Genomic DNA, 27,367 nt, shown 5'->3' with positions numbered 1-27,367 from the left:
AGGGAACCTTCGGCGGTATCACCTAGCATCGTATCTATGACCCTAAGGGCATCCTCGGCGCGTGACAAGGTCCACTGCGCGTTGGTAGTCGGATCGCCCTTAAACATAACTTTTACGACAACATCGACATTGATTATTTTTACGATTTGCCTCGTTTTGCGAGCCGCAAGTTTTAAACGTTCATTAAGGCCCCAATAAAGATAGCACTTTATTATTTCCTGGGCGTAACTCTCGCGACTGATTGGGTGAAATTATTCTCTGGAAAGATAGTGTCATTATGATAATACTTGTGTGATTAAAATTTGATTGTTGTGTTAACCCATATTGTGGACTACGGATTTAATAAGATTTCGGTAGAGTCGGTTTTTTACTGTTCTGTTCAGTAAGTATATGAAAGCTATTAAATAATCAGACAATCCGGCAGAACAATGATGAGATTATCTTTAACTCACGCAAAATTTCAATTGTACGGTTATTATAACAGAATTGCAGAAACTTCTAAAACTATCTTTTTTTCTCCTACATGTAAACAAGTCGTGAAAGGCAAGAGATTCATTTACATGCTTACATTAAACCTAATTGAAATTAAGGTATATGCATAGAGTCATTCGGGTCAAGAGCACGCACTTTTTTTTTGACGGCCTCCCAGACCTATAAAGAATTATATAATTGGCATGTTATGATATTAAATCTGTAGAATATTTAATAAATTTTCACTATTTAAGAAAAAAATCCATCAACATTAATTAGTTTTAGCCCTACATAGGCTTAATTGAAAACTTTTCCAATGCGTACTCTTGACCCGATGTGTGGGTAAAATTACGCAAGTCTTAGGGTAAAGTTACGCACGCGGGGTAAACGTACGCATTCAGATTTCTTAGAGAATACAATTAAGATTGGCAATAATCAATATTTATTTAATCTTGTAAATAACATTTTAAGAACTATAACATTAAAAAAAATAAGAACTCTTTGTATTATACAGGGTGGAATTTTATAATGCCACCTGGAGAGAAAGTACTCTTAATATTGTAGATAGAAAATTTTACTCAAATAAAACATTCCTTAATTTTTGAAAACAAAGAGAACTCCATTCAAAGATTTTTGAAAATTATACGAAAATTCACTATCATACCATACATTTTTTGTTAATAATTAAAATAATTTAAGATTTCATGATTTTCCTTTCATTTAATTTAAGCAAGTTTGTTAGAGAGATTTCATCCATAAACTTAACCCTAACGATCGATGCAATAAAAATACAGGGTGTAATTTTTAACAAATTTTAGTTGGTTCGATTCCTCTACATTACTAAGAGTACTTTCCCTCCAGGTGGCATTACAAAATTCCACCCTGTATCTATTATAATATTGTGAATCTTGTCTTAAATTATTTATATTGGCAATAGTCACACTTTGAGATCAAAATAATTGGCCTTCATTATTTGGTCATCTGTGATGAGATGAGGGTCCGCTGAGGGGCAATCCTTATGTAATTTCTCGGCATTTTGGTGTAGGTATTCTGAAAGATTTAACAATTTTTGATATTTTTATTTCATTTGGGGTATAAGTGCGCAACGGGGGTAAACGTACGCGTGCGTACTATTAATCTCGTACTCTTACCCCAATCGGCAAATATACCAAATAATCAGTCACAACACACACGTTAAATACTTTTTACGAATATGATAAACTTAGATCAAAACTACATTAAATGAACAATAGAAATATAGTATACTTACTGGCACAGAGCTATCCATTTAACTACAGCACACTTTTCCGTGGCATAAAAATTAAACGAATTAAGCGTGCTACAAGTATTCGGCGACGTGTCGCGACCAGTACTTAGATTGCGTCGGCGCGGCGCGTGGCTCCTAAATGGCGACAGTAGCGCCACTCTATTTTACAAACACAGACCTCGGCCCCCCCACCCTTGTCGGAGATCGGACCACCGCGTACTTTTACCCACCGCGTGCTGTTACCCCGAATGACTCTAATATTAGTCGACGAATGAGCCTGAGGAAGTGCGAACCAGACTGTAAAATAACGCATATTGGACTTATAAACGTATTCTGCAATTGCCTACGGTTATCAGCTTGGCTTATATGCATAGCTGAATGTGATCAAGCGCATATCCACCTCGTAACGTGCAATTGAACTAAGCGCTACCACTTGTAAACCCACAGTGTGACTTGAGCCTTACAAGTACAATTATCAGATGTGGCCACAAGCACTTCGACCTAAATATTACTTCACTTGGAAATGCAAGAAAATCGCTTGATGTTATGTATAATTTTATAACCAGACTAAAAATAGCTGTTTCTTCACCATACAGGTTTCATATACTTCCTTACAACGATAGCACGTTGTTCGTTGATATTTAGTCAACACACACACAACACATTTACGGCATTCCTATAGTTTATAAAATGACCATTTAGATTTTGAAGTAGATTTTATCTAGGCATTGCCGTTTTGTGACCTAAAACTAAACCTGCTTATAAGTCAATAAGAACTAAGGAAAACAAGTTATAATACCTATTATTATATTGTGTGTGTTTTGTAAACCTAACGTGGAAAGCAAACTATTAATCAGCTCTCTTAACAATAGATAACTACCCGATAAGAATCACACCGTCCACGTTTTCTTAATTGCAAACCTAAGGTTCATCCGTGCATCGCAATGGAATAATCCATGGAGCCACAATGGTCGAGAAAATAGTAGTCTTACCTCAATACTCCAATAAAGCGTTTGACAACATAGTGAAATAAGACTATGATATTTAAATAAATATTTTTGGAAAGACACAATACGCTTTAAGTGCTTAATTAATAGAATCAGAAGGTTCTTACGCAATTAAGTCTGAGAAACCACAGCAATCTGGAATCGCACGAAGGACAAAAGCTTCGATCTGGCACAAGAAAATTCCCCCATAGAAACAAACCATCATTCAACTTGAAAAACTTGATAATGAAATCAGGTTATACCATGAAAGGATGATGAGAAAGGGTGCAGGCTTCAGATCTTAGAGTGTTTAAACACATCTGTTACAGTTCGTTCGTTTGGTAGAGTTTCTGTAGTTATTTTTGCATGGCAACACGAACGGAAGATGTGTCATTGACAAGACCTTTTGAGCCATTTCGAAGTGCATCTCTACAAGAGTGTCGCAAGCTCTACGCCTAGTGCCTGCTATATCTACTTCAATTGTGATATGAAACAATGGCAATCACCGATGCTCTCCGTCACGAACTAATCGCAGGATGATATCACATAACTCAAATTGCATATAATTGAGCAAACGCCTCATTTTGTTATTCAAACCGAACTATTTTAACCTGTAGTTACTTGGTGATGTACAGACGCCTGTAGTACTATTAAACTATCTTCCACTATATTGACTTGGTATCGTAAGTTCCGCGTTAAATTCCAATTCCAAAAATTATTTTTTTGTTTTCCAAAAAAACCTTGTTCACTAGGACAAGGTTACAGTGATGACGATATAAGTAAAAACTCGGGATAATCTTATGTAGATATTTAAAATCTACGAACTATGATTCTGAAAACCGCAATTTGACGCAATAGGCAATATTAACTCGAACGCATGATAATGCAATAAACAAACTTAACTGTGTGAGAGAGAAGATGTGTTCTGGGAACTATACAACAGGAAAACTTCAATATCCGTCGGTTTGGTAAAGCATGACGCTGCGTCGACCTTTACACCTACACTCACATTTCTTAGAATCTTTAAACCAGACATCGACTGTACATGAACTCCCAAAAAATCATTGACCGACCAATGTTATGTGCGTACTTCGAAAACATGTTATATTATTATCTCCAGTGCCGTCAAGTATCCAAACAAAGGCTGATTTTACTATGAATGAACATGATTCTGTTTTTAAACATAGCTGAGATTTGCTGTAGATGAAGCTGAGGTGTATTTATAAATTAGGTTCTGTCATTACATTCGGTTTTATTTGACAAGTACCGGTTCATAAACTTTATTTTACTGCAATACTTCCATATGTCACTGCAACGTCCATTTAAATTCCTGATTCTAAAACTGTACCTCAGTATTTCATCGCCGGTTGTAAAATCAATTTAAACTTGCCTTGGCTTGAATAGCTAGCCTATAGGCACAGCAAATAAATAACTAGAATCCTGCAACAGGAATGCATGAGGGAATCAAAAATAGGTAAAGCAGAAGTAAATTGTCCTACAATTTTTCTTCTTCTATTATTTAGTTCCAACGAATATAATCTTTGAATACTCACCGTTAGTACACAGATAGCTGCTCTGATGTTCATACACATTTGATTGACAGAAGTTGAACTTTACGTGTGAATGAAATAGGTGACGTCACGTCAGACTACGCATTTTTGTCGCAATATCGGGTCTATTACAACTGAAGAAGATACCCCAGTGATTAGCTTGACATGTCGTTTGTACGAATTCCTGATCAACGGGACTATTCCCACCTCTCGTTCCCACCACCAACTCCTGTGTAGCCAGGATCTACAGCTTGACCGTCAACAAAAACCCAACCAGTGAAGGTTATTAGTTATGGTTAATTCCTGATCAGCTATCTGTGGAAGCGTGCCCGGTCAGGGTCCAAATATGACCATTGCCAGTGAGCATTTCGCTCAGACAACCTTGCCCGTCTGTCGCACGCAGTTTGATGCAATGCTATTGTTGGACCACTGTTGCACAACCTAACCTGAACCACACTCATTACATGTCAGCAACTGTTGATACATTATAACGGGCTGTCACCCGTCTATGTGTGTGACATTATACACGGACCATCAAGAAGATAGTTAACTCTTGAATAGTTAATGTTTGACGGCTCTCGGAAATGTAAATTTTGCCGGAACTGCTACATTAACATTATTATTCTAACGTTCCTCTTCATGTTTAAAAACTGGAATTTGACCTCGACTTCGCTCGAGACCGGATCAGTAACGCCAATTATCACCTCTAACAAACAAACATTTTTACAACTTAACTTTTCGTGAATATTGGTTTCCAAAGTAGAGCCACAATTTTAATGATTACATTAAGCTCCAATCAACGGGACTATCTATCGAACCGTTACCTAACATAGTGTTATATTGTCAAAATGGGTTCACGTGATTTTGGAGAAATTCAATAACAAAAATGAACAGAGTTGTCACGAACCAGCGCTTCAAGTCTAGAATAGCAAGTGGAATAACATGTACAAATACACGTTATTATTACTAACGCGTGCGCTGGATAGAGAACCTGCTTCTTTTAGTCGGTTAAAAGTTACTAGAGGCATTTGATATTAAGATCATAGACATCCAGCTCGCTCATCAAAATTCATGACATTTAGATGACTTGTTTGTTTTCCGATGCGCTATTTTCGGGAAAGGTCAGAGCACAGTATTATTTTACCCCCAACGCGGTACATGAGCAAACTTAAGTATACTGCATACAGCATAGTGTCTCAATTTTGCTGTCTAACTCTACCTAGTTTGAAGTTGATTTCAATGCCGAACTATTGTGATTTAGTCGTACTTTGAGTTCAAACTTGAACTTTCTTAAATTTCAAAACGGTGTACAGCTAAACAACGCCTAAAGGACGTCTCGATATGTGACAAAATCATGATTCATTGTTCGCACGGGCTAATGTTAGCGGCGCTACAGTGCGCCGGCCTCCTGTCTCGCCCGTGCGACGATTGAATACCGAGTACGTTTCATTCGCGAGCGTTGACTCATCAAACCCTCTACAGTTCCACGATAGTCCCTGTGACAAATATTAATGCTTGTATTTATACAGGCTGGCAAATAGTCGCCTGCAATATTGTAGAGTGCGATTGTGCTCATCTAAATGAACCACACCACTAGATGTAATATTTTTTTAATCCTAACATTATCATTGAAATATACTTCTTACTTTGCGGGATATGACCATCTACTAGGACTATTCCCACCTCTCGTTCTCACCGCTTCAACTCCTGTGTAGCCAGGATCTAAAGCTTGACCGCCAATAAATCCCAACCAGTGAAGGTCAAGTTTGTCCCTGGGGAAAGTAAAACTGTCGTTGGACCCGCAACGAAATTAATCAGAAGAACATAGAAGTTCGAAGTTAAGGTTCGACTTCCCTCCATTGCAAATTGCAAAGCATAGGGGAGCAATATGACGTATGAATAAATCTAGAACAATTAGTGTTCACGTGTGACAGTGATGGGGGAAGCCTGGTTTCCTTAATTGCCCTATATTGCCGTGACTCATAAAACAATATTGCCCTGAATTGAGCTCTATAATTGCCATTGTAACCGCACCTTTAAAGTCTGTTAATAAAACAAATTGGATGGATTGGAGCTCGTAGAGTTTAAAATGTAATTAACCAAGACATCTTTTTAAACCAATAAACAATGTAGAGTCGTTATTTACTAAAGTGAAATATAAAAGAATTTTAAGACGGGTTTAGTTATTGATTACAGAAATTCATCGCCAAAGGCTCTCGTCGAATGGCAAGACAGATATGTATTAAAGTGTCTATTTCTTTTACACAATGATTGATGGCCTACGAAATATAAAAGGAAAGTGGCGAGCTAGACTCGATCTAGGATTAAAAAATTGCTAAAATATGTTTTCAGACATGACGAATATTAAGCAAAATGCTTTTATAACCCTTTCAGTTTTGCATATTTTTACTCATCATCATCATCATTTCAGCCATAGGACGTCCACTGCTGAACATAGGCCTCCCCCAATGCTTTCCATGTTGATCGATTGGTAGCGGCCTGCGTCCAGCGCTTCCCTGCTACCTTTACGATGTCGTCGGTCCACCTTATAGGTGGACGTCCCACGCTGCGTTTTCCGGCAATATTTTTACTTAACTTCAGAAAATAGACTTTTATAAATCTGTTAGTGTAACTTTAAGTAGTTTAGTCTAGGTACTGAATATTTGTGTTAAGTTTTCTAAAGAAGAACGGTCACGCCCCATACAAAAAAAACCCAGACCCGACAGAAACGAGACATATTTCAGTTTTTTTGTCATGTCTTAATTAGTTAAATTATATATTTTTTATATTCGAAATCTATACCATATAACACCAAAATATTACCATTTGTTTTTGTTCAGGCGTTATACAAAAACTAATACAAAATGCCTATTTATCACCAAAATTGGTAAATGTATGTACCTAAATGTCTATTACAGCTGCTATGGAATGTATCTGGGTGACCTGAAGATACAGCCGGATTATACAGGGTGGTTATACATATGGAACGATAAGTGATCTCACTCGATTATTTCTAAACTATACAAGATATCGAAAAACTAGTTACTGATTCTGAAAGTGCTTCACGAGCTCTTTCAAATGGTACCAATAATACAGATTATGGAAGCTGGTAACATTGAATTTTTGGATTTTGTAACTTCTCGTTTCCACCCTATATAATCCGGCTGTATCTCCAGGTCACCTAGATACATTCCATAGCAGGTGTAATAGACATTTAGGTACATACATTTACCAATTTTGGTGATAAATAGGCATTTTGTATTAGTTTTTGTATAACGCCTGAACAAAAACAAAGAGTAATATTTTGGTGTTATACATAGATTTCGAATATAAAAAATACATAATTTAACTAATTAAGACATGACAAAAAAACTGAGGTATGTCTCGTTTCTGTCGGGCCTGGGTCACAGATGACCGTTCTTCTTTCATGAAAATAGTAAAATTTTTGCAAGTTTTCTCAATAATTTTCTCTTCTTTCCAGATGGTACTTCCGCAAAATAAAACGAATCGAAGCAGAGAAGAAGCTGCTTCTGCCAGAAAACGAACACGGCGCTTTCCTCATACGAGACTCGGAGAGCCGCCACAACGACTTCTCGCTATCAGGTAACCAGACATTTATCTTGCTCGTAATTGATTCTTCAGTTTATAACTCGTCAGTGCCCATTAATTTAGATAAGAACTATCAATAACCCGTAAGACAGTGCATAGATGCGATGTTTAAAGACTAAAAAAGAGATCGAATGCGAACGCGGAATAAAAATAGCTAAACAATGTGTGGTTATCATAAGAACAGATAAAAATTATAATGGCATAATTTCGAAATTTTAGATATAGATTTTTATCTTTTTAAAAGCCCAACTGTCCGATTAGCAAAACTATTAAGTACTTATACTAACTAATTATCACGTGACGTATACGGGCCGGGTATGTACATTATTTTATTGTACATAGTCATTCTATGAGACCACGACCCGCACATGCACCAACTTGTGTCTCATACATAAATATGTGGCACATACGGGCACCACGCCCCGCACAGTTCAGCGACAGTGTGAATGTACCTTAATCTTATCCATCGAGCCATAAACTATTTAAATCCAAGATCGATGGTAAAAGTCATCTGTCGACATGCCAAAGAGTTGTTGAACATCAACATAGTGAATTTATTAAGTCCACAAAAAAGTATGATACTGAAAAATTAAAAAATACACTTTCCAAATTTTGATAACTGGCGACACAACAGCTGGTTTCACTAAATAAAACCGCAACGCGCTATGAGAACTATAGGTTCCGATCATCATATAAAGTTTGCTTCGAAACTATACTAAAGAAATGCATCCAAAGCCCCAGTTGCTCCGTATGACAAACCGGTTGTGCTTTTTCTAAACACACCGCGTGGGAACAAAGGTTGAACTCGCCGTTTGATATCCCATACTAATTACGATTCTCCATTGGACCGGCCGTACCGTTAGTCTATTTATACAAATTGAATGAGCCACTGCTAATTTATTATGTGCATAAACACATGTTACTTATGTCTGACGCGACTTTGCACAATGTTAACCCTTCGCTGAACTGCGGTTGTTAATCGACAGACAAAACGATTTGTCTTCTGAGCTTGCTTGGAGTGGGTATTACCATAACAATGTCATGTCGAACCAAATATAAATTACTAGATACTTAGTTTACTTCTGAGATGAAAAAGCAGTGGATGGGTAAGCTTTTACGTCTTACACTTTGAGAAAAATCGAATCATTTGCGTTACTTGATTGACGGCACTTTCTTGAAGGCATTTATAAACCACGGTACATGAAAAAACTAAGCCACATGTTTATGACCATTCAAAACAATAGTCGTAGCACTGAAACCATGTATTTTAGGTTTTCGTACACCCAAATCGAATCACAGTGTTGCACAAAGCCAGCTTGTCTAATTTAGACTTCCGTTATGTGTATGAAAAACAACAATGGTTGACGTCCATCGACGTTTTTTTGTCGTTTATTCAAAGCACTAAGCGGAACTTAGGCTATTTTTACGTCGAAAAAACTTCACTGGAAACGTCTTGAAAGCAGGTTAAACCAGACTCCCGCAGCCGTCGCAAAAAATTAAAGTCATTTAATGACGTACACTTTGCGCAATCACGTCATCACCGGTAAAAACCGTTCAATTTAAACTGAAACAGTAAACTAGATCTTGTAAGCGGAACGAAAAAATATAGGAAAGCATATGCAATTAACTTTGAATACAATACCTATCGACTGTTTTTCCTACTATTGCTGCTGCACTATAATGGAACTATTATCCGTTTCAATAAAAAACTCCAGACTGATTTAGTTTGCTTTAGAGTCCATAGAATAGCACGTGGATTTTCCTTGGGCTGTTGCTATTTCTATTTTTCCTGAGTAATTATTGTTCTTCATCTAGCCTTGTTTTAGCTAAAGGGATGACATCTTTATACCGCAATAAAGTGTTTTTTTTTACCGCCACCATAAATTTACTGAAACAGAACATTAATTCATATTTACAACTTTCAAGAAAAAGATCTTTATGAAATACAGAAAAGATTTCACAATTAGCCAACCCAACCCATAAGTGAAGCGTATGCCTCATCATTATTATTGCTCCAAAGGCACAGCAAAACATCAACACCTTAATAGCATATAAAACGCATTTTAATGAAGTACTGAACATTATAGTTCAACTAAGAGCTCATTAAATCGATGGAATTTAATGTTTTCGTATTTTCATGTCACGATTTCCATATTTTCTGCCTTTTTGTACTTTTGCTTATGAAAAATTTTATTAAAATCATTTACGCTTTTCTTATAATTGGATCAAAGCAAACGTTTATTGCAATTTTAAATTGATGCGTCGTTGTTTTTTTTTCAACCATTCTCATTTGACTCGCATGCATAATCTCGGAAATAAATGTGTTCAGCGATTGCACATAAATTCTTGGAGTGCGTTGCATCATTGCATTAACATAACTAGAGCAGCCCATCTACTCTGCAGTCCATACTGTATCATTTTCCGTGCTACCACTATTTACCTTACCATGGGATAAGGTAAGGCACCATGATGAGGTGTGTTGCGTAATTTCTGTACTTACTGGAATGTGGACTGTACCTACGTATGACAAACTTCCATCTAATTAGACTACACTAGCCTTGTGTTATACCCGCACAACATTACTATAAGGAAATCGTATCTATCGATTGTATCGATCCACTCATTAATGAATTGTTTGATAACTCGAACAAATTCCAAGAACGGGCTCGTAACATTCGAACCAATTTGTTGGATCTCTAGAGCGTAATTCAACACGAGTCTATGTACAAAAAGGTAGAAGTTTCTAACTCAGTTGCCAGGACGTAAATTCAATTTTCATATCATAAGAAACATTATAGACGGCCATAGTTGGAAAACAAATTGTAGATGTATAAGCAACGCCTGCAGTTTCCTCGTGTTAGGCTGTCGCTTGTCTTGTTAGCAATTTTAGTATCTAGTACCATTTCCTGTTAACTAATTGTAAACATTGTAATTATGTGCCATATCCGACATTAGATTACTGAATGATGTTTAAAAACACACCTAAATAGTAAATGGTAAGCTTGGAATTGCATAATGTTTTAAGGTTAATAATACAGAAAAAAACGCGTCCATAGCTACAGGGTTAAGTGTTGCTATTACCATAGAATATTCAATGAGAAGATGCGGCAATGAGAATGATTCATAATCGCATTCTCCTTCGCGACAGCGATTCCAGGCACCATTGTAACAGCTCTCTAACTATAAACATAACAATAAAAATCTCGTTGAAATGGTCTTCAGGTGACATGAAACCGGTCAGAGATAGTAAAAGTAGTCTTAAGTCAGTCATTGAGCCCAAATTATTCGGCGTCTTAACCTACAAGAAGTACTAGGCTGTTTTACTTTATCTCTTGTGTTGTGTCATTTTAGAGTAGGCGCACACCGTTGATTTTTCGTTGGCCGATAGTTTAGTCGGGCAGTTGATCAGTATGGGCATGTATGGGAGTGCGCACACTACGCCGATTCAATTTGGCCGATTCTTCATACAAATTAAAATCGGGCACAACTAACGGCCAACTAAAAATCAACGGTGTGCGCCTACTCTTACAAACTATCTTAATGCTGTTTCTCTCGTGTTCTATTGTAATACTGTTAATTTCAATTACTGTGTTCACACATCTATCTCTACCGACATGGTTTCAAGAGACGTTTGCTCACAACAACACTCAAAGTATGACGGTTGTACCAAATCGGCATACGCAACTACTAAGTAAAAGGCGTATCGGTGATGAGCACGCTACCAGTGTTAACAGAATAAGTTTAATTACTTACTTCTCTAACAAGTTGTACATGTAACATGCTTCTGGGCGATATTTTAAATCAAGTTAATTGACAAGCGTACCTTATGTAAAATATTATGTGTTAAATTACAACTTTTCGATTGTACCAAGTGTCTTTTGTTAAACCGTGGACTGACTAATACTATTAACGTGGCTAAACTACAAAGGTTCTTTATTATATTACTACGAAACCCTTAAAAGCACATCGATACCTGCATCGCTTTCTAGCTTTTAAAAGGCTGCGTAAAGTATTGATGCACATATACGTGGAATGTATACTATAAAACACGGCAAAAGAGAGACCGGTTTCCGTGGGAACCCTGTCGAGCTGTACCTTATATTTTACGATATTTTTGGAAAGTAAGACTCACTGTCACTATGAATTCGTTATACGTAATGGCATAAGGTAGCAGATGAAGGTGAAATAACGTCAGTAAACTTTAAATCAAGCAGTTTAATGTCGGGAAACGTTTACGGTGAATAGTTAAAATGGATCAATATAAAATAGTTTATGTTATCTCCTCAGAAACCTGCACGGATCATTGAATTCCCCGAGCGATGATCCCGTCGTATGCGACGATAAAATCCTCAATCTCCTTTACAATAGCGATGGCATAAATTTTCCAAAGACTTTCTCAGTGAACGAAAGTGAGTTTCCATTCATTCGCTTCGCTAACTGATCACAACAGCGATTCAATAATGATCACGCAATTATAATTTTTGCATCCATTTTATTTTTACAATCGATAGCGACTCTGAGTTTAATAAACATTATTTTCCAATTAAATGATAATGGATTGGATAGGTTTAATTTGTCAAACGTTTCTCCAATTTGTACCAACTGACGATATCATGACTAAGGTAGAGAAAAAATATGCATGGATGGATAAACGATTTCCATATTGACTTACGTAGTAAAAGCGTTATCGAATTTGCCTATTGACATCACAATCACAAGATTAAATTAATCCAGATTTAAATAATACTATTAGTGCAGAGTTTTTGCACGATAAGTATGTTCATGACACACCCGTTTGATTATACGTTTAAAATCCAATTAGTGATAAGAACATAACAAATCAGATATGTTTAATATGTTTATGTAGTACCTATTCAGTTCACTCTACCTTCTACGAATGACTTAAAAGCTAGTATAAATTTTACACACTACGTAAAAGTGTAATATACAGAACCGCAAATTCGTAATCGAATCAACACATGCACCGAATCCGAAAGAGGCCTCCAAGAATGTTCATCATCATCATCTCAACCGCTCAGCCATAGGACGTCTACTGCTGAACATAGGCCTCCCCCAATGCTTTCCATGTTGCCCGGTTGGTAGCGGCCTGCGTCCAGCGCCATCCTGCTTTACGAATTTTATGATGTCGTCGGTCCACCTTGTGACTGGAACCAAGACCTATGTTGGAAAATATAATTTCCCTAGCGCAAAGAGTTTTCTAATATCATCTAAGCTAAGTACATAATATCTATTTTGTAAATGTTGACACATTCACTAACCCCTAATCCGTATAATGGCACGGCATATTACGAGTATTACGACGTAGGTACTTGTGCCCGCCTACTACATATTTAATTAGCCACACTTCAATTCCAGTGAATCATTCTCACGTAGTTACTTATAATACCTTGTTACAACTAATTTATGAATAGAAAGCAATTTACTGCTATGCGATACATTCGAGCATTTTAAAATACAAGTTTTAAGTTATGTATAAAAGCCTTAGAAGTTTTAAGAGTGTTCTCATGTCGTTATCTTCTAAAAACAATATAAAGACCCGACTATTTATTCCACTAAATATTACACGTGTACTTATAAAAATGTTAACGCTACATTTTAAAACAGATATTCATGGAACGTGCGTAATAACCGTTAAATAAGACATGGCTGTCTATCTTTACATGTGTGTTTACCAAGTAACGATCCAAAAATATTCTTGAACAAGTGCGAGTCGGGCTCGCGCACAAAGGGTTCCGTAGCAGCAAATATAATAAACTTATTATGTCAATTTAATCAACCTATCTCAAAAACTATAAGAGATACTTTGATCAAACCAAAAATCGTTGAAAGAGTTAATTAGCATGCATCACCTCTATTTTTTTTAGAATTTTATACCCCGTAGTTATAAAAATAGAGGGGGGGGGACATACTTTTTACGACTTTGAGAGCTGATATCTCAAAAACCGTTCACTTTAAGAAAAATGTTTTTTAGAAAACTTTATATCATTTTAAAAGACCTTTCCATTGATACCCCACACGGGTATGTACATCGAAAAAAAATTTTCATCCCTCAGTTACATGTATGGGGGGCCCCACCCCCAATTCTTTTTTTTACTATTTAGTGTCATAATTTTGTAGCGGTTCATACAACACATATTCCCATCAAATTTCATCACTGTAGTACTTATAGTTTCCGAGTAAATCGGCTGTGACAGACGGACAGACGGACAGACGGACATGACGAAACTATAAGGGTTCCGTTTTTGCCATTTTGGCTACGGAACCCTAAAAACCTTTAAATTTTGCATTAATGTCGAGAGTTATTTAGTACACAATACACTGTTGGAACGCTGTAACATAATTTGGCGTTTTTCGTCCGCTCATGCATTCGCTACGCTACTTGCCATAATCTGTCGAAAATTGACAACTGAAAACGTGCCACAACTCGCCACAAGAATGTCTTCTGGACAATTTCATGTTTTGTGCAATAATAGAACAATCTCATCTGCACACTATTATTTTCTGACGGGTTAGCAAACGACGTTTTGCGTTCTATACCAAGAACTTAAAAATTGTAAACTTGAAAGCTCTTAGCGCACTGCTTCATATCGTAAAGACACACCATTTCGTCTCATGTACCTCTCTTATAACTGTGATGAAATAATTAAGAGATAATGGCCAATCGCATGCCAGACTTACAGTAAAAAGAAATTACTGTATTATTTTACAGCTAACGCTTTTCAGGCATGCTTTTTGCAATAACTTTTTGCTACAGTAACTAAACAGTCGTTTTGTGTGATGACGTAAATCCTCTTTATTTTAGTTTTCATAGCTGGTTGATCGATGTTTTGAAAAATCATGTCGATAGGAAATCCCTACTGCCATTTGACAATTTCACACGTGTGTGACGAAAGGGCTCAGAATTCTATTACAAGGCAAACGTTCAGTGTTGTCAGTCGTAATATTAATACTTGTATGTCTATTATTACCACAGAGCCCTCTCAGTAATCAATATTCAAAAACGCTCGGAGTTTTTGCTGTCCACAATGAGCAGTAAGCTCGCGTGACTGCGATTTGCCATGGCTCGTCCATACACCCGTCAAAATCGTCGTTTAAAATTTGCAACTGGTCAAATATGGCCGCAGATTGTTTTACGCAGTTCGATGTTTTTGTTTCATCACGGCTCGGGAAACTTCATTGTTTTACTGTTTTAGTATAGCAAACAAAGTAATTAAAATAGAAAAACGGCTATTATTGTCACTATAAAAATTGTTGGTTTTTGTTAACTGACGCCATTGCAGCAGGTTTGGTAAACACCAGTTAAGTAAGAAGATATAAATACGTGTTGTTGGTGTAACTTAACGGACTCAAATATTCAGTACGGTGAATCTAATTTGTTCTACCACTATCCTTCACAGTGGTCATCAGTGAAGTTTCTAGACGTCTTCTAATACTTCTTTTTGTCAACAGTGCGAGATGGCGACACCGTAAAGCATTACCGCATCAGACAACTGGACGAAGGCGGGTTCTTCATCGCGCGGCGCACCACATTCCGCACGCTGCAAGAGCTGGTGGAGCACTACAGCAAGGACGCCGACGGGCTCTGCGTCTCGCTCAGCAAGCCCTGCGTGCAGGTACGTGACGTCACACTATCGCAGCAGAATTGGACAGCGTAAAAAAGCACTGGTAGAATCCCTGGACGCGCTCTTAGTCTGGCTCTGTACCCTGCGTGCAGGTTAGTACCGTACCCTCGGCCGTGACGTCACACAGATTCAGACTCGCGTTGTGCATGAATAGAATCTACACTACATTCTGTTGAAGAACTGGTAGCGCCCTTCAGCAAGGAAGCTTACGAGTTCTGATCGCTCAGTGCAGGTAAAACCTCGGCGAAGATACCTTTGGCTCGAAAATCAGAAGCTAGACAACGTCATCGAATAAGTCTGAACAAAATATTATCCTGCTTTACCAAGGACTTTCTTATTAGTTGCGTTTTGATGGTTTTGACGTCATGCATTGTTAATTAGATGTAGAGTAGGAAGTAAGCAATACGATAAAATATAAGCTCTTAGTAAATTGATTAACCTCATAAAACGTTCTCCTTATTTAGTAAATATTGTCGACAGACTACTGATAAAAATCACGTGCAAGCCATTAATGAACTATCAAATTAAAATAATTCCTTTTCTAGTTGATTACATTGTTAACTAAGTAGAAATCTCGGGTAGTGTCAGTTTGTTGCACAACGATCCTTCCTGCGCGGACGCATGTAACTCGATAGTCGCGGGAGGACTGCGCGACATTGCATTGTAACAAACAGCTATAATAAACATTTCTATGCACTCATAAACGACTTAATTGTTATACAGTTTCAAGAAAAGTGGTGACATCATCTACTATGGTTTCTTCGTCTGAAGTTTCATTTAAATTACATCCTGAATTTTGTACCTATGACCGAGTACCCAGATCGGAATATAATACAAAATATTTCCTCAACTTGTAAAATACATACATAAAATGATAGTGAGATTGCATCACTATGGTTAATGAATGACAAACTTTAAAAGTGCAAAAAGCTGGGATAAAAAAGGCCTTCCTCTTTGTATTGTAGAGATAAAGTTCCTATGATTCATGTTTCGCCGTAATAAGCCTTCAAGTACGTCACCGTTCAATTATTAGGTTGCGGTAACTAATAATATTGACGTAGGAACTAACCAAGCGTCATTTTTAATATCCCATAAAACGCCGCATAATTTCCGTTCTGTCCACTTATTTCATTTCTAATCGCACAAGAATTAAATAACTTCTTATCCTAATGTAACCATGCTGTTGCTATAAAATATTATCCAAGCAAGATTTATATTGAACTGCAATAAAATTCTAATTTTAATGCATCTTCGACATTTATTAGTGAAACTACTTTCATATTTCAAAGGAGTTAACACTGCATACGTAATGCTATATTATCGACCATTATAATATAATATCTTATCAGATTGTATTATTACATCTTGATTGGCCATTTGAGTGTCAAGTTTAAAATTGATGACATTGAAATATGTATGAATCGAAATTATTGACACGTCACGAGAATCATCAGAATACAAGTGTCGATCTTGACCTATTGTACAAAAAATATTCCAGCGATCTATGAATTCGGTAACATTAAAATATGCAGAATCTTCAATTCCACTGTCAAATCAAGGTCACGCGATCGGTATAAACCGCGTTGGCAGTATTATTACGAAGTCGCATAAATTGCAAAACTCAATATTGGGACGACTATAAAATTTATGGTTTTCGACGGTCAAGCTTTGTTCGCGCGTGAGAAATACTCGAGGCATTGAACGAGCGATGCCGCGATGCTTTAAATTCACCGGAGACTTCCCTGGGTAACGACCCCTACGCCTACTTACGGTTTAATTCGAGTGCTCCTCCCCAACACTCCAATTTAGATTCACGAGATATGATCCCCGCCACGTGTGTAAGCCCACAATCACAACCGCAATAAAAAGGAAATTCGCCGTTAATTTTTCTCACACAGAAACAAAACAGTCAAGGTAAAATAATGCGCAGTAATCTCCGAGCAAAAAGCAATGGATTTTTTACCTTTACCTTGATTGAGCCGTATCGTTTTCTTTAACTAGAAATTTTGTTTACGTCATTCGCATATTTTAAACTGATACACAACATTACAACAATTGTTGCGACACGTGCAAATTCCTTGTCCGATATAAACGCAGCTGAATCTGAACTGCATCACGTAGCAATTAAATGTAATCTTAATGAATTCTCTTTTAATGACTTGGATCGATGGGTGAATATAATGGCGCTCGCAAACGTTTCATCATGCATCAGTTATGGGAAGCGAAGATTCCATAGCTATGCGCATACTAAGCGTGATAGTGAAATATTCCAATTTCTTATGTAATTAAAAGAATAACATGTTAAAAAAATTTGGCGTTCCAGTTTCGCGACCGTCCAAGCGAACGACCAAGGCTAAGAAGGCCCCACTTTCGTTACGGACGTTGCGTACAATACGCAACATTCGCGCGACGAAAACTCTATTGTTGTTTGTCTGTTAATAGTTTCCACGTTTTTTGGACTTTTACGTACAAGAATCTAAAAATTGTCCGTTGAAAGCTTAAATGTAAACAGACAAAATACTTAGAGCACCAAACATATACCAAAAAATAAACGTCACTTATATAAATAGCAATGACCTTATCCAGTTCGATAAAATAAAACAAAAACCACCAATTTAAGTGGTTATTTATTTTGACAACAGTAACCAGTATCTGCTTTTCCTTTAGTAATAGGTATCCTTAGTTGTGTCACCGTCTCGTATTGGTTGCAACACAGCCGCATTTATCAAACATGTGCGGGATTCTCCGACGCCTATAAAGGTAAATATTACATAATTGACGCAATAGACACCGGTGTTACTCAATAACTGCGATGGTATCGTTCTTAATTGAATTTTATCTATCTTTGTTTACTCGCTTCTGATCACTTGACATTGTTTTTTTTATGGTTTCGAAATAAAAGAATTAAAAAAACAGAAAAACTAAAACTCTAATCCATGTTTGTTCATTATAAAACAATTAATATAATAGAAAAAATAAAAATATTATCCTTTTATTATTTAAGAATTATAAAAAAGCAGTCTGTGTCATACAGTGTCGCTTGTAACGAAGAAATTGCTCAAGCATTGTCGATCGTCGATCGTCATAATTTTTGATCTATCTTTTTTCTCTCACTTCAAATTAAAAAAAACAGGTACAATCCTCATTCCTTGATTTAGAAATAATTATTATTGTCTTACTTTAAAATATTAAAAAAAAACCATTTGTGAATGTTGTACCATTTTTTGTAGCTTTAAAATTCAATTGCCCAAGCATCAGCCTGTATCAGTTTCATTAGGATTGCAGAGACAGTCAAAATCGTTAGCTCCTCAAAGCGGATAGCATAGGTTATGTAATTAGTAACTAATTTACGATATACCACAAGAGTGATTAACTAATTAAAAACTGAAGCCAATATTTGTTTTATCGAGAAGTACGCCAATTAAGTAACATATATAAAAAACCACAGAAATTGTTTATGTCAAGGGTCCAAAATTGAATAACAGTACATATTAGTAAAAATATTCATTGCTCGATCGCTATGATATGTGAAAATATTATTTTGTGTTACCGTTTCTATAATTTTTTTTATTAATTTCAGAACCTCCACTATCTTGGTCAAGCATTACTGAAATTAAAAAAGATTTTAAACATACTGATATCACCATTTCTTTGAGCAAATGTTAGGATACGTCACGTCTAAAATAATATTGTAATCAACACATTTTGTTATAAGTAAAGTAAATAAAATATTAATTCGAGACAATGAACTTCAATATTTATTGTTCACCATGTGTTTAATGTTCTTTATAAAGTGATTTATTATTTGTTAAGCGATGAAAACATAATACATCTCAATTCGATTCGAGCAATTTTATTTTGCAATCTCGTACTCACAGGATCATTAGCAGATCTTGATTGTTTCTTAAATTAAATTGTTAATTATCTTCAGTATTAGAAGTACTTATCCGGAACTAATTATGTTTTTGCTCATCTGGGCTCTTAAAAACGTTGTAGAATATTTTCGCATTCATTGCTGTCATAATTAATTAATAGTATTGTTTGCAAATGTTTATATGTACTTTTCCTTTAGCTTCACTCGCACTTACCCCAGATTTCATCGCGTTACTCATCACCAGACACGATCTCTACTTCTTTTGTTCCTTTTTACAAGTCTGCCAGTACAGCCACCATATTGACAACAATAGTGAAATTTCTGAAATGCAAATCACACTTGTATGTATAATATTTGCATATCTAACACCTACCAACTATTTTGCAACGTTCGATTATACACGTGGAACTTATATTTATTTTTAAGAGCTTTTTAATTGTATAGGTATAATCATCTCTTTCTAGACACCCAATCAGTCAAGATAATTTACCGCGTGTATTGTTCGGAACTAAAAAATAACAATTCAATCGTTATGTAAAAAACTCGTTAGCGTGCTCACCTGATTCATGTAATATTATGTGATCTGTTTGCCGTTGATTGATGTGAAGAAAATAATAGCTTCGGAAAAATGTTCAATAAAACAGACAACGAATGTGCGACTAGCGGTCCATTACGCGAGTAATATCCACTGAGCTACTGGGTGCTTTGCATTGACATGAGAACTGGGGTGAATAATCCTAAGACATACCTACTTAGTCATTTCAGTTTAGTTTATAACTTTTTATATCTAGTCAAAATATTTTATTTCTATAACTCTAGTCTCACTTCATTCTTGTTAACTCAAAACATTACTAAATATTGGATTATGAGACGTTCATTAGTTCTATTTTCCATGAACTTATTATCTAAGCGACCTAAAAAATTTTGGCACCAGACTGCTGATTCAAATTTCGTTTAATGCATAGGCAGGCATACTTACATATTCGTGCATTCATGTTATGTTACGTAGCAATCTTTATTGCATATTCCACGAGATCTTAAGATAGACCTACATCTACAGCGCTGGGGCATTGCGCTTTAGTTTAGCAATGTCTCAATGAGCGTGCGGTTTCAGTGCTGCTCGCGATTGCAACTGCAACTCCTTGAGTTTCGTGCACGCAGCTATGTTTATACTTGTGAAATAACAATAAAATCATTCTTATGTCAATAAATCTATGCATAGGAGAATGAAACAAATGTTCCATATACCATATGCCGGTATTGGGTATTCTCCGAGCGTCGCGTCGGTAATGTAAACGGAGAGTCACATCAATAGTGCTCGAATATCCAAAGGGTGATCGATAACCATCTCCATTCAAATTAGCTTCCATTGTTGGCTTTTACTTTGTTATATCTGCAAAAAAAAACTTTTCTGTCTGCTTAAACGAGTATGAGCTCCAAAAAATTGCACTGAAAAGGTGCCAATCCTCGTATGGCAATGTGAAAACAACTGTACACAGATGAGACTTTAATTCACAATTTCACGGTACAGATACAGAAATGTACACAGCGAAGCCCAGAAAATTGGCTTCATGTACGATGCAAAAATGAAAAATCGATTTATTATGCGCCGGCAGCGATTCGTACTTCGATTTATTTGCTGCTAAGCCGAATAATTCCGCTCGGTATCAAATTGATTAACTGTACATTGTGATGCGCCACTTTTCCACTTGCATCGGATTATCTGCAGTTTTGACGCACTTTGTTTGTGCCGCAAAGTGTGCTGTCAGATTTCGTCGAGATAGTTGGACCTGTTTGAATATGTATGAAAGACATCCTGTATTTATGTAGTTTATTGTCTCGGTTAAGTTTCATACTACAGAAAAGTATAAGAATTAGCGCGATAATTTTAACAATGCATTTTATATTAAAGGCGTGCACTGCCTCTCGTCTATTACTTAATTGGTTATTGTGATCAAACTATTTTTGTCATACACGTGTAGATTGTAAATTATGTGTATAACTCGTTCGCATATTGTAATCATTAAACAATTCAGAAGTAATTAGATACGGGTATACACATTATTAAAATACATCATTATAGATTAAACTAGTGTTTTTCTTTAATGATGAGGTTAAGGTTCCATTTTTGTATTGTTTAAAGAAATCTGGTCTACAGCAATGCGTTACTAAGCGAAGGGAAAATGTATTACCTGACTGTGCCAGAAGGAGGGTTATGTTTTCTATTAATGCTATTAAAATGGTTTATTTGTTATTCTTATGTCACGGCACAGAATGTAGACGTTTAGGATTTCACTCGGTGAGCGCAGGCTAGGTTCAGTTTGATTGATTGTATAACGATCTTGTGCTCAGCGGTTACATCAGCATTATTATACCCAGACAGACCTGACAGTTTCGGTAGTAATACCGAAAGGTTAAAATTAAAGTTATTAACCCAAATGTCAGAATTAGCAATGATAATTAATTACAAAGTATACCTACTGTGCTTGACTGATGTTAATCGACCGATCGGACAATACAAAACTCTTATTAATGTAAATCTTGTAAAACTATTAGAACGATAGAATTTATGAAGCAAATGCACCAATATTTAACTTGAAAACTGGTTAAAACTTAACGCTGCAACTAGCTACAGTTTAACTTTAGCCTGCACAACGATTGAGTCATCCGCTTATTTTTCGACTCCGAGCACTAATAGTTTTCATAATCTTTTAATTTCAATTCAGTTTGGTGAAGGCCGATCCCAAGTTTGCGGAATATTTTCGTGACTATGATTTTGACACTTTTGACCTAATATTTCATGAATATCGTATTACTTAAGCTATGCACCTTATTTTTAAGCTGTATCTTTACGTCGATTTCTATTAAGGATTTAGTAATTACACAGATTTTATCAAAAATTATTGATACCTATCGATAACGATATTGTACAGATAATATTAAATGATATAGACTAATGGCTTTCTTCTACTAACATTAGATATAATTGTAATTAATTTATCTGATGGATATAATTTCAGTGTCACTCATATTATGACGCCATCATCTATTATGGAAACAGATTCAACCACAAATGCATTGCATAACCGTAATTGCCCATATCTTGATGAACATTTTTCATCTTTACGTCCAATTATAAAATCTATGATCCAGATTGTTCTTCAGGATCAATAAAAAAACATTGCTTCAAGGTTGTAGAGCAGCTTGTAAATTGCCACATAGGAATTTTCTATGAATCATATTATAATCCAATTATTGCACTAGTTGGCTGATTTAACGCAATGACGTACCATGAGACTCCCGTTCCGATCTCCGTGACTAAACTTATTGAATAAGGAAAGGAATTAGCGAGAAATGCGAAACCGAAAACGAAAACCAGATAATAGGGTTTTCGTTGTGTTGTTGATGCACACAAATTCTGTTTATCATAACTTAAAATTTAAAAATAAACTTTCAAACGTTTTGCTTAGCAGAGCAGATCTTACGCCAACTGGGGTATTTTGGAATCTACCAAACGGCTCAAGTTATCTGATCAACCTAAATCGCATTCAATCCGTGCTTATACCCTCTAAGTATTACGATCAATACCAAAAAAGCTGCTCGAAAATTAGACAAGTAACGGCGGACATGTAAATTCAACGGTAAAGAATAAATAAAATAACTATCTCCTTTGCCTTGCCTGTTACTGCCCTTGATAACGGCCGCTACATGAGCCGTGTTTTGGATCAGGAAGTTAATATTTGTATCTTTTCGATTACAAAACGATCTCTAAATCACAAATCTGACACAAATGAATAAAAAAATCGGAACAACTCCCGATTTTCCTGATCGCAAAGGTCAAGATGAGGAAATGTCGTGGCCGTGTCGATCGATGCGTGACTCGAGCCGTCGCGCTCCCTGCCCACTCTCATATTACACGTGGCAAGAATAATGATCATTAAGGTACTAGGAGTCCTAAAACAGCTAGCTAAGGCAGCCTCCATAGGATCTTTCAGGATAAAGTAAGACTTACCTTACCAACATGTAGGCATGACAGTTTCATATTAATCACATACTAGTGTTATAAACTCAAAAGCCTGGGATATTCGTGTATTACAACGTGGCAAGAATTATGACCACTAAGGTACTAAGAATCCTGCTGTCTAACATAGTTTGCCAGGATATTTCAGGATAAAGCGAGACTTGCCCACCTGTCGGAATGTTAATTAATCAAATACCAATATTTAAGACGCAAGTTTGGAATAATTTGTAAGCCACTGAACAGACTTGAAAATTTGTTAGTAATATAGTAAGGCTGAAAGGTGACGCGAGCGTCTGCAGGTTTCGAGTAATACCAATTCAGAAGTTAGTTAAATCTATGGTAAATTACCTAACTATCAAACAAACACTGGTCAATTTTTGCTCTCATGAACTAAAGCTTGCTGCCACCAAATCCATACCTACATGCATTTTATGTTCAATCCTTGACAATCCTGGTGATTCAGAATATTTGATAACGAAATAATTTATTGTTATGTCCTTCTGGATTGGCCCCCGGGGCGGTCCCCCCCCCCCCCCCCCCNCATGACCGCAGATTTGCCATGCAGATGTCCCAGTGAGTACTAATCTGCGCACTTGTGTCACCCCCTGATGCTTGGCACCCGGGGCGGACCGCCCCCACCGCCCCCCCCTTACGCCGCTACTGGATCACAACATCCTGGCACTGATATCTACCTAGTAAAGGCACCACTGACATATACTACAGGTGTGTAAAGCGCCATCTCGAAAGTTTGAGGAGATGTTTGAACATGTTTTTTTACTATTAAAGTAGGTAATAGTTAAAATTGTATTCATATTTTTCTTTCAATTACTTTCATGTGTTTGTTACTAAATTTTTTACAATAACACATCCTGTATAGTTAAGACCAGTGCCGCCAGCCGGTCTGATCAGAAATATCACGCCGTCTGCGAATGGAGCAATACATCAGAACACACACGTGCACTCACAATAAAAATGGTAATTCACTGCGCGTTTCTTGAAAGTTTTATTCTCTCTGAGATCATGACTCAATTTCGCTCTATTGTTTATAAGGACTAACAATGCTTTCGACATAAGAATTGAACTTGAGAACTATCTAGATTCTAAACAATTTCTAATTTAAATTCGTTCTAAAAACTAAAATGAAAGTCTCATGACATGGTTTCTAAAAAAACTGAAAGTCTGGTAAAACACTAAATTTTCAGCAGCTAGTTCAGGCAAGGTCGCTTTTGTATTCATACATGAGAATCCTTTATTATTCAGGGTAAAATTTCGCCCCAAAGGTGAAGGAACCTAACAAAAACATAGACAATACGTGTTTTGTTCGTAGACGTCACTGTGACACGTAGCACTACAATGAGTTGATAAGTATGATGACTGTCATGTGCGTCGGATGCACGCAAATTGACTACAATCGCATGGCTCTATCAGGGGTGTCGATGTTTGGACTTTTTGGATACCTAATTGATTTTCAGATATCTAAATCCTTTGATAAAGATCCCCAACTGATCATATTTATGACTGTAACAAAAAGAGATTAATAATTTTAACCTTCCATAGACAAAAAATACTAAATTATGATAATAAGAGTACTGAACAGCAGAATGTTTTGAAAATGCGAACTTTGGCATTCATTTATTAAAGTAGCCTATGAATATTTATTAAAGTATACTCTCAATTATTATTTTTTGAAGTTTGTTTAAAACACATTAACAGTTTTCTTTTATCACCACGTTGGCCTTGTAATAGAAAGGTTTGCAAAATCTTATGGCTCTATTCCAATAAAATACGCAATTCCATCTTAATATTCCTATCAGCAGTGCACATCCCTAGATTCATAGAACACCGGTCAGTAACTGTACTGGCACCTAACTCTGGCATTAAAATGTCTCTTTTCTAGATGTTTCAAAACCCATTGCAGTTGTCTATTTGTTTGCAAAATGTTATGGTTCTAATCCAATAGTCATTCTTCTTAATATTCCTATCAGCACATCCCTATTGAAGAACACCGGTCAGTAACTGTACTGGCACCTAACTCAGGCATTAAAATGTCTCATTTCTAGGGGAACGCCATAACCGGCGCGCGCGCCTCTAAACCAATTGTCATTGTATCGTTATGGCCCATTGTTACGGTCAACCTCCCATTACGCGGGCTTGACGTAAATCTCACTAATTAATTGCACAGATGTAAAAAGATCTAATTATTTACATAAACTCGCAACACATTGCAGTGCCACATTGGGGTTTTACCAATGCACTGCAATAAAATATGAAATTTATTGTTATTGTAAAAACGTTACGTTTGAATTGAGCATTGTTATTGTAGTATGGTTCATGATATTTGCACAAGCATTATAAACTTATGGTTATCTGTAACATTACATAAGTGTATTTATAATTACCTAAACATGCAAAGGCTTTTAAACCAATAAACACTACGTATAATACAATTAATAACTACGTATAATACAAAAAAAAACTGTAGGTAACAGTTGCTTTTCAATACTTACTCCAGCAGAAACGTTCATCAAAATGTTATATTAATGGTGAAATAGAATAAAAATAAATATGAAATTATTTATTATTGAACTTCTCTACCTGACGAGCAAGTTCAGGTAGTCGGTCGGTAGTCAGTATTTTATTATTTTTTAATATTAAAAATAAATTCACTGATTAACATTTCTAACACGTGCGTTTTCAAGTTACACCTAAATAACACTAGCTCTACGGCAAAACTTCCGCCTTCCCATAACAACGAATAAAAATATGTATCTAAATAAATAAATGATCGGCTGCGTTTATGGGATCTTAATGCTTAACTTTATATTGAACCCGTGTGACTATAGTGCTTTTGTCAAGTACGTACGAGAAATCGTCGGTTAATGATAATAAATCAATAATAATGCAAACTGCGTAAAATACACGGTGAATTGCTTCCCGAATATGATGTCACTATTTTTGTTCTCCGAAATTAAAAGTCAATATTTTATATTCTCTGTTTTTTCACTTGCACCACGAGATAATATTGTTTCTTTTGAACATAAATGACTTACCTATCTACCTACCTACAGTGCTTACTTCATTTTTTTTTGTAGCGTGTGCACTAAACAAAACCTTCAGACGGTTAGACGGTTTCTTCCAGCTCAAAAGCATGAACTCGCATAAAAGCAAATTCAAGGGCCTCATTTACATTGTAATTGAGCGATTCTTGTTAATGCGCAATCAATTCAATGAAATGTCAAAGCTTCACAGGCGGTCTTCACGGATATCCAAAGTTAACTCGTTAAATCGATTTGACATATTACATTGTTTCAGAAGTGCCAAGTTAACATGTTCATTTGCAACAAAGCATGACAAACAAACATTCTGGCCACACTGTAAAGTCAGCGTCAAATAGTTCGTGATACCCAAAGTAGCCAAAAAGTTCGCAACAAGTCTTTATTGCAATGAAGAATGTTCACTAATTTTGTTTTTTAGCTTTCTGTATTCTCTGTTAAAAATAAAAAATACACGTGAAAGAATTATTTCGATACGTCAATTAGTTTCCAAGATATTGAATTTTAAAAGTGCGGGCGGCGGCCGGCCCGCCATTTTATGCGCGTGACGTCATATTACAACGACTGGCTCATATTTGTATGGGTGGAATCTTGCAAACTGAATTAAGACCCACTTCCAGGCAACCGATTAAGCTGAAATTTCGCAAACACATGTGATTTGGATGACCATGCAATATTATGATGACATGGAGCTGATCTGATGATGGAGCTGGAAGGTGGCCATAGGAACTCTATAATAAAACGACTTAAATGCATCGAGTTTGGGCTCGTTCGTTTTGTATTGATGAGTATTTTAATTCTATATAGTAATCGGGGTCTAATGATGGAGCTGGAAGGTAATTCGCAATAAAACGACACAATCGCATCAAGTTTGGGTTTGGTTCAATTTTAAT

General features: G+C 36.3%; 1 protein-coding gene across 1 annotated transcript in view; it reads left to right on the top strand.

The window, feature by feature from the left end:
* Positions 1 to 27,367, top strand: part of LOC114362786 (Tyrosine-protein kinase Src42A) — a 58,417-nt gene that overhangs the window by 30,255 nt on the left and 795 nt on the right. Inside the window, exons 2-3 of the mRNA XM_028318316.1 lie at positions 7,756 to 7,877; positions 15,354 to 15,517. Coding sequence (XP_028174117.1) covers positions 7,756 to 7,877; positions 15,354 to 15,517 — 286 coding nt within the window. The remainder of the gene's footprint in view (positions 1 to 7,755; positions 7,878 to 15,353; positions 15,518 to 27,367) is intronic.

Source organism: Ostrinia furnacalis, unplaced genomic scaffold (genome assembly GCF_004193835.3).
Source record: "Ostrinia furnacalis isolate ACB-3 unplaced genomic scaffold, ASM419383v2 OfSCF6732, whole genome shotgun sequence".
Taxonomy (NCBI): Eukaryota; Metazoa; Arthropoda; class Insecta; order Lepidoptera; family Crambidae; genus Ostrinia; species Ostrinia furnacalis.
Note: the sequence above shows the minus strand (reverse complement) of the source record. Positions and strands in the feature narration are given on the sequence as shown.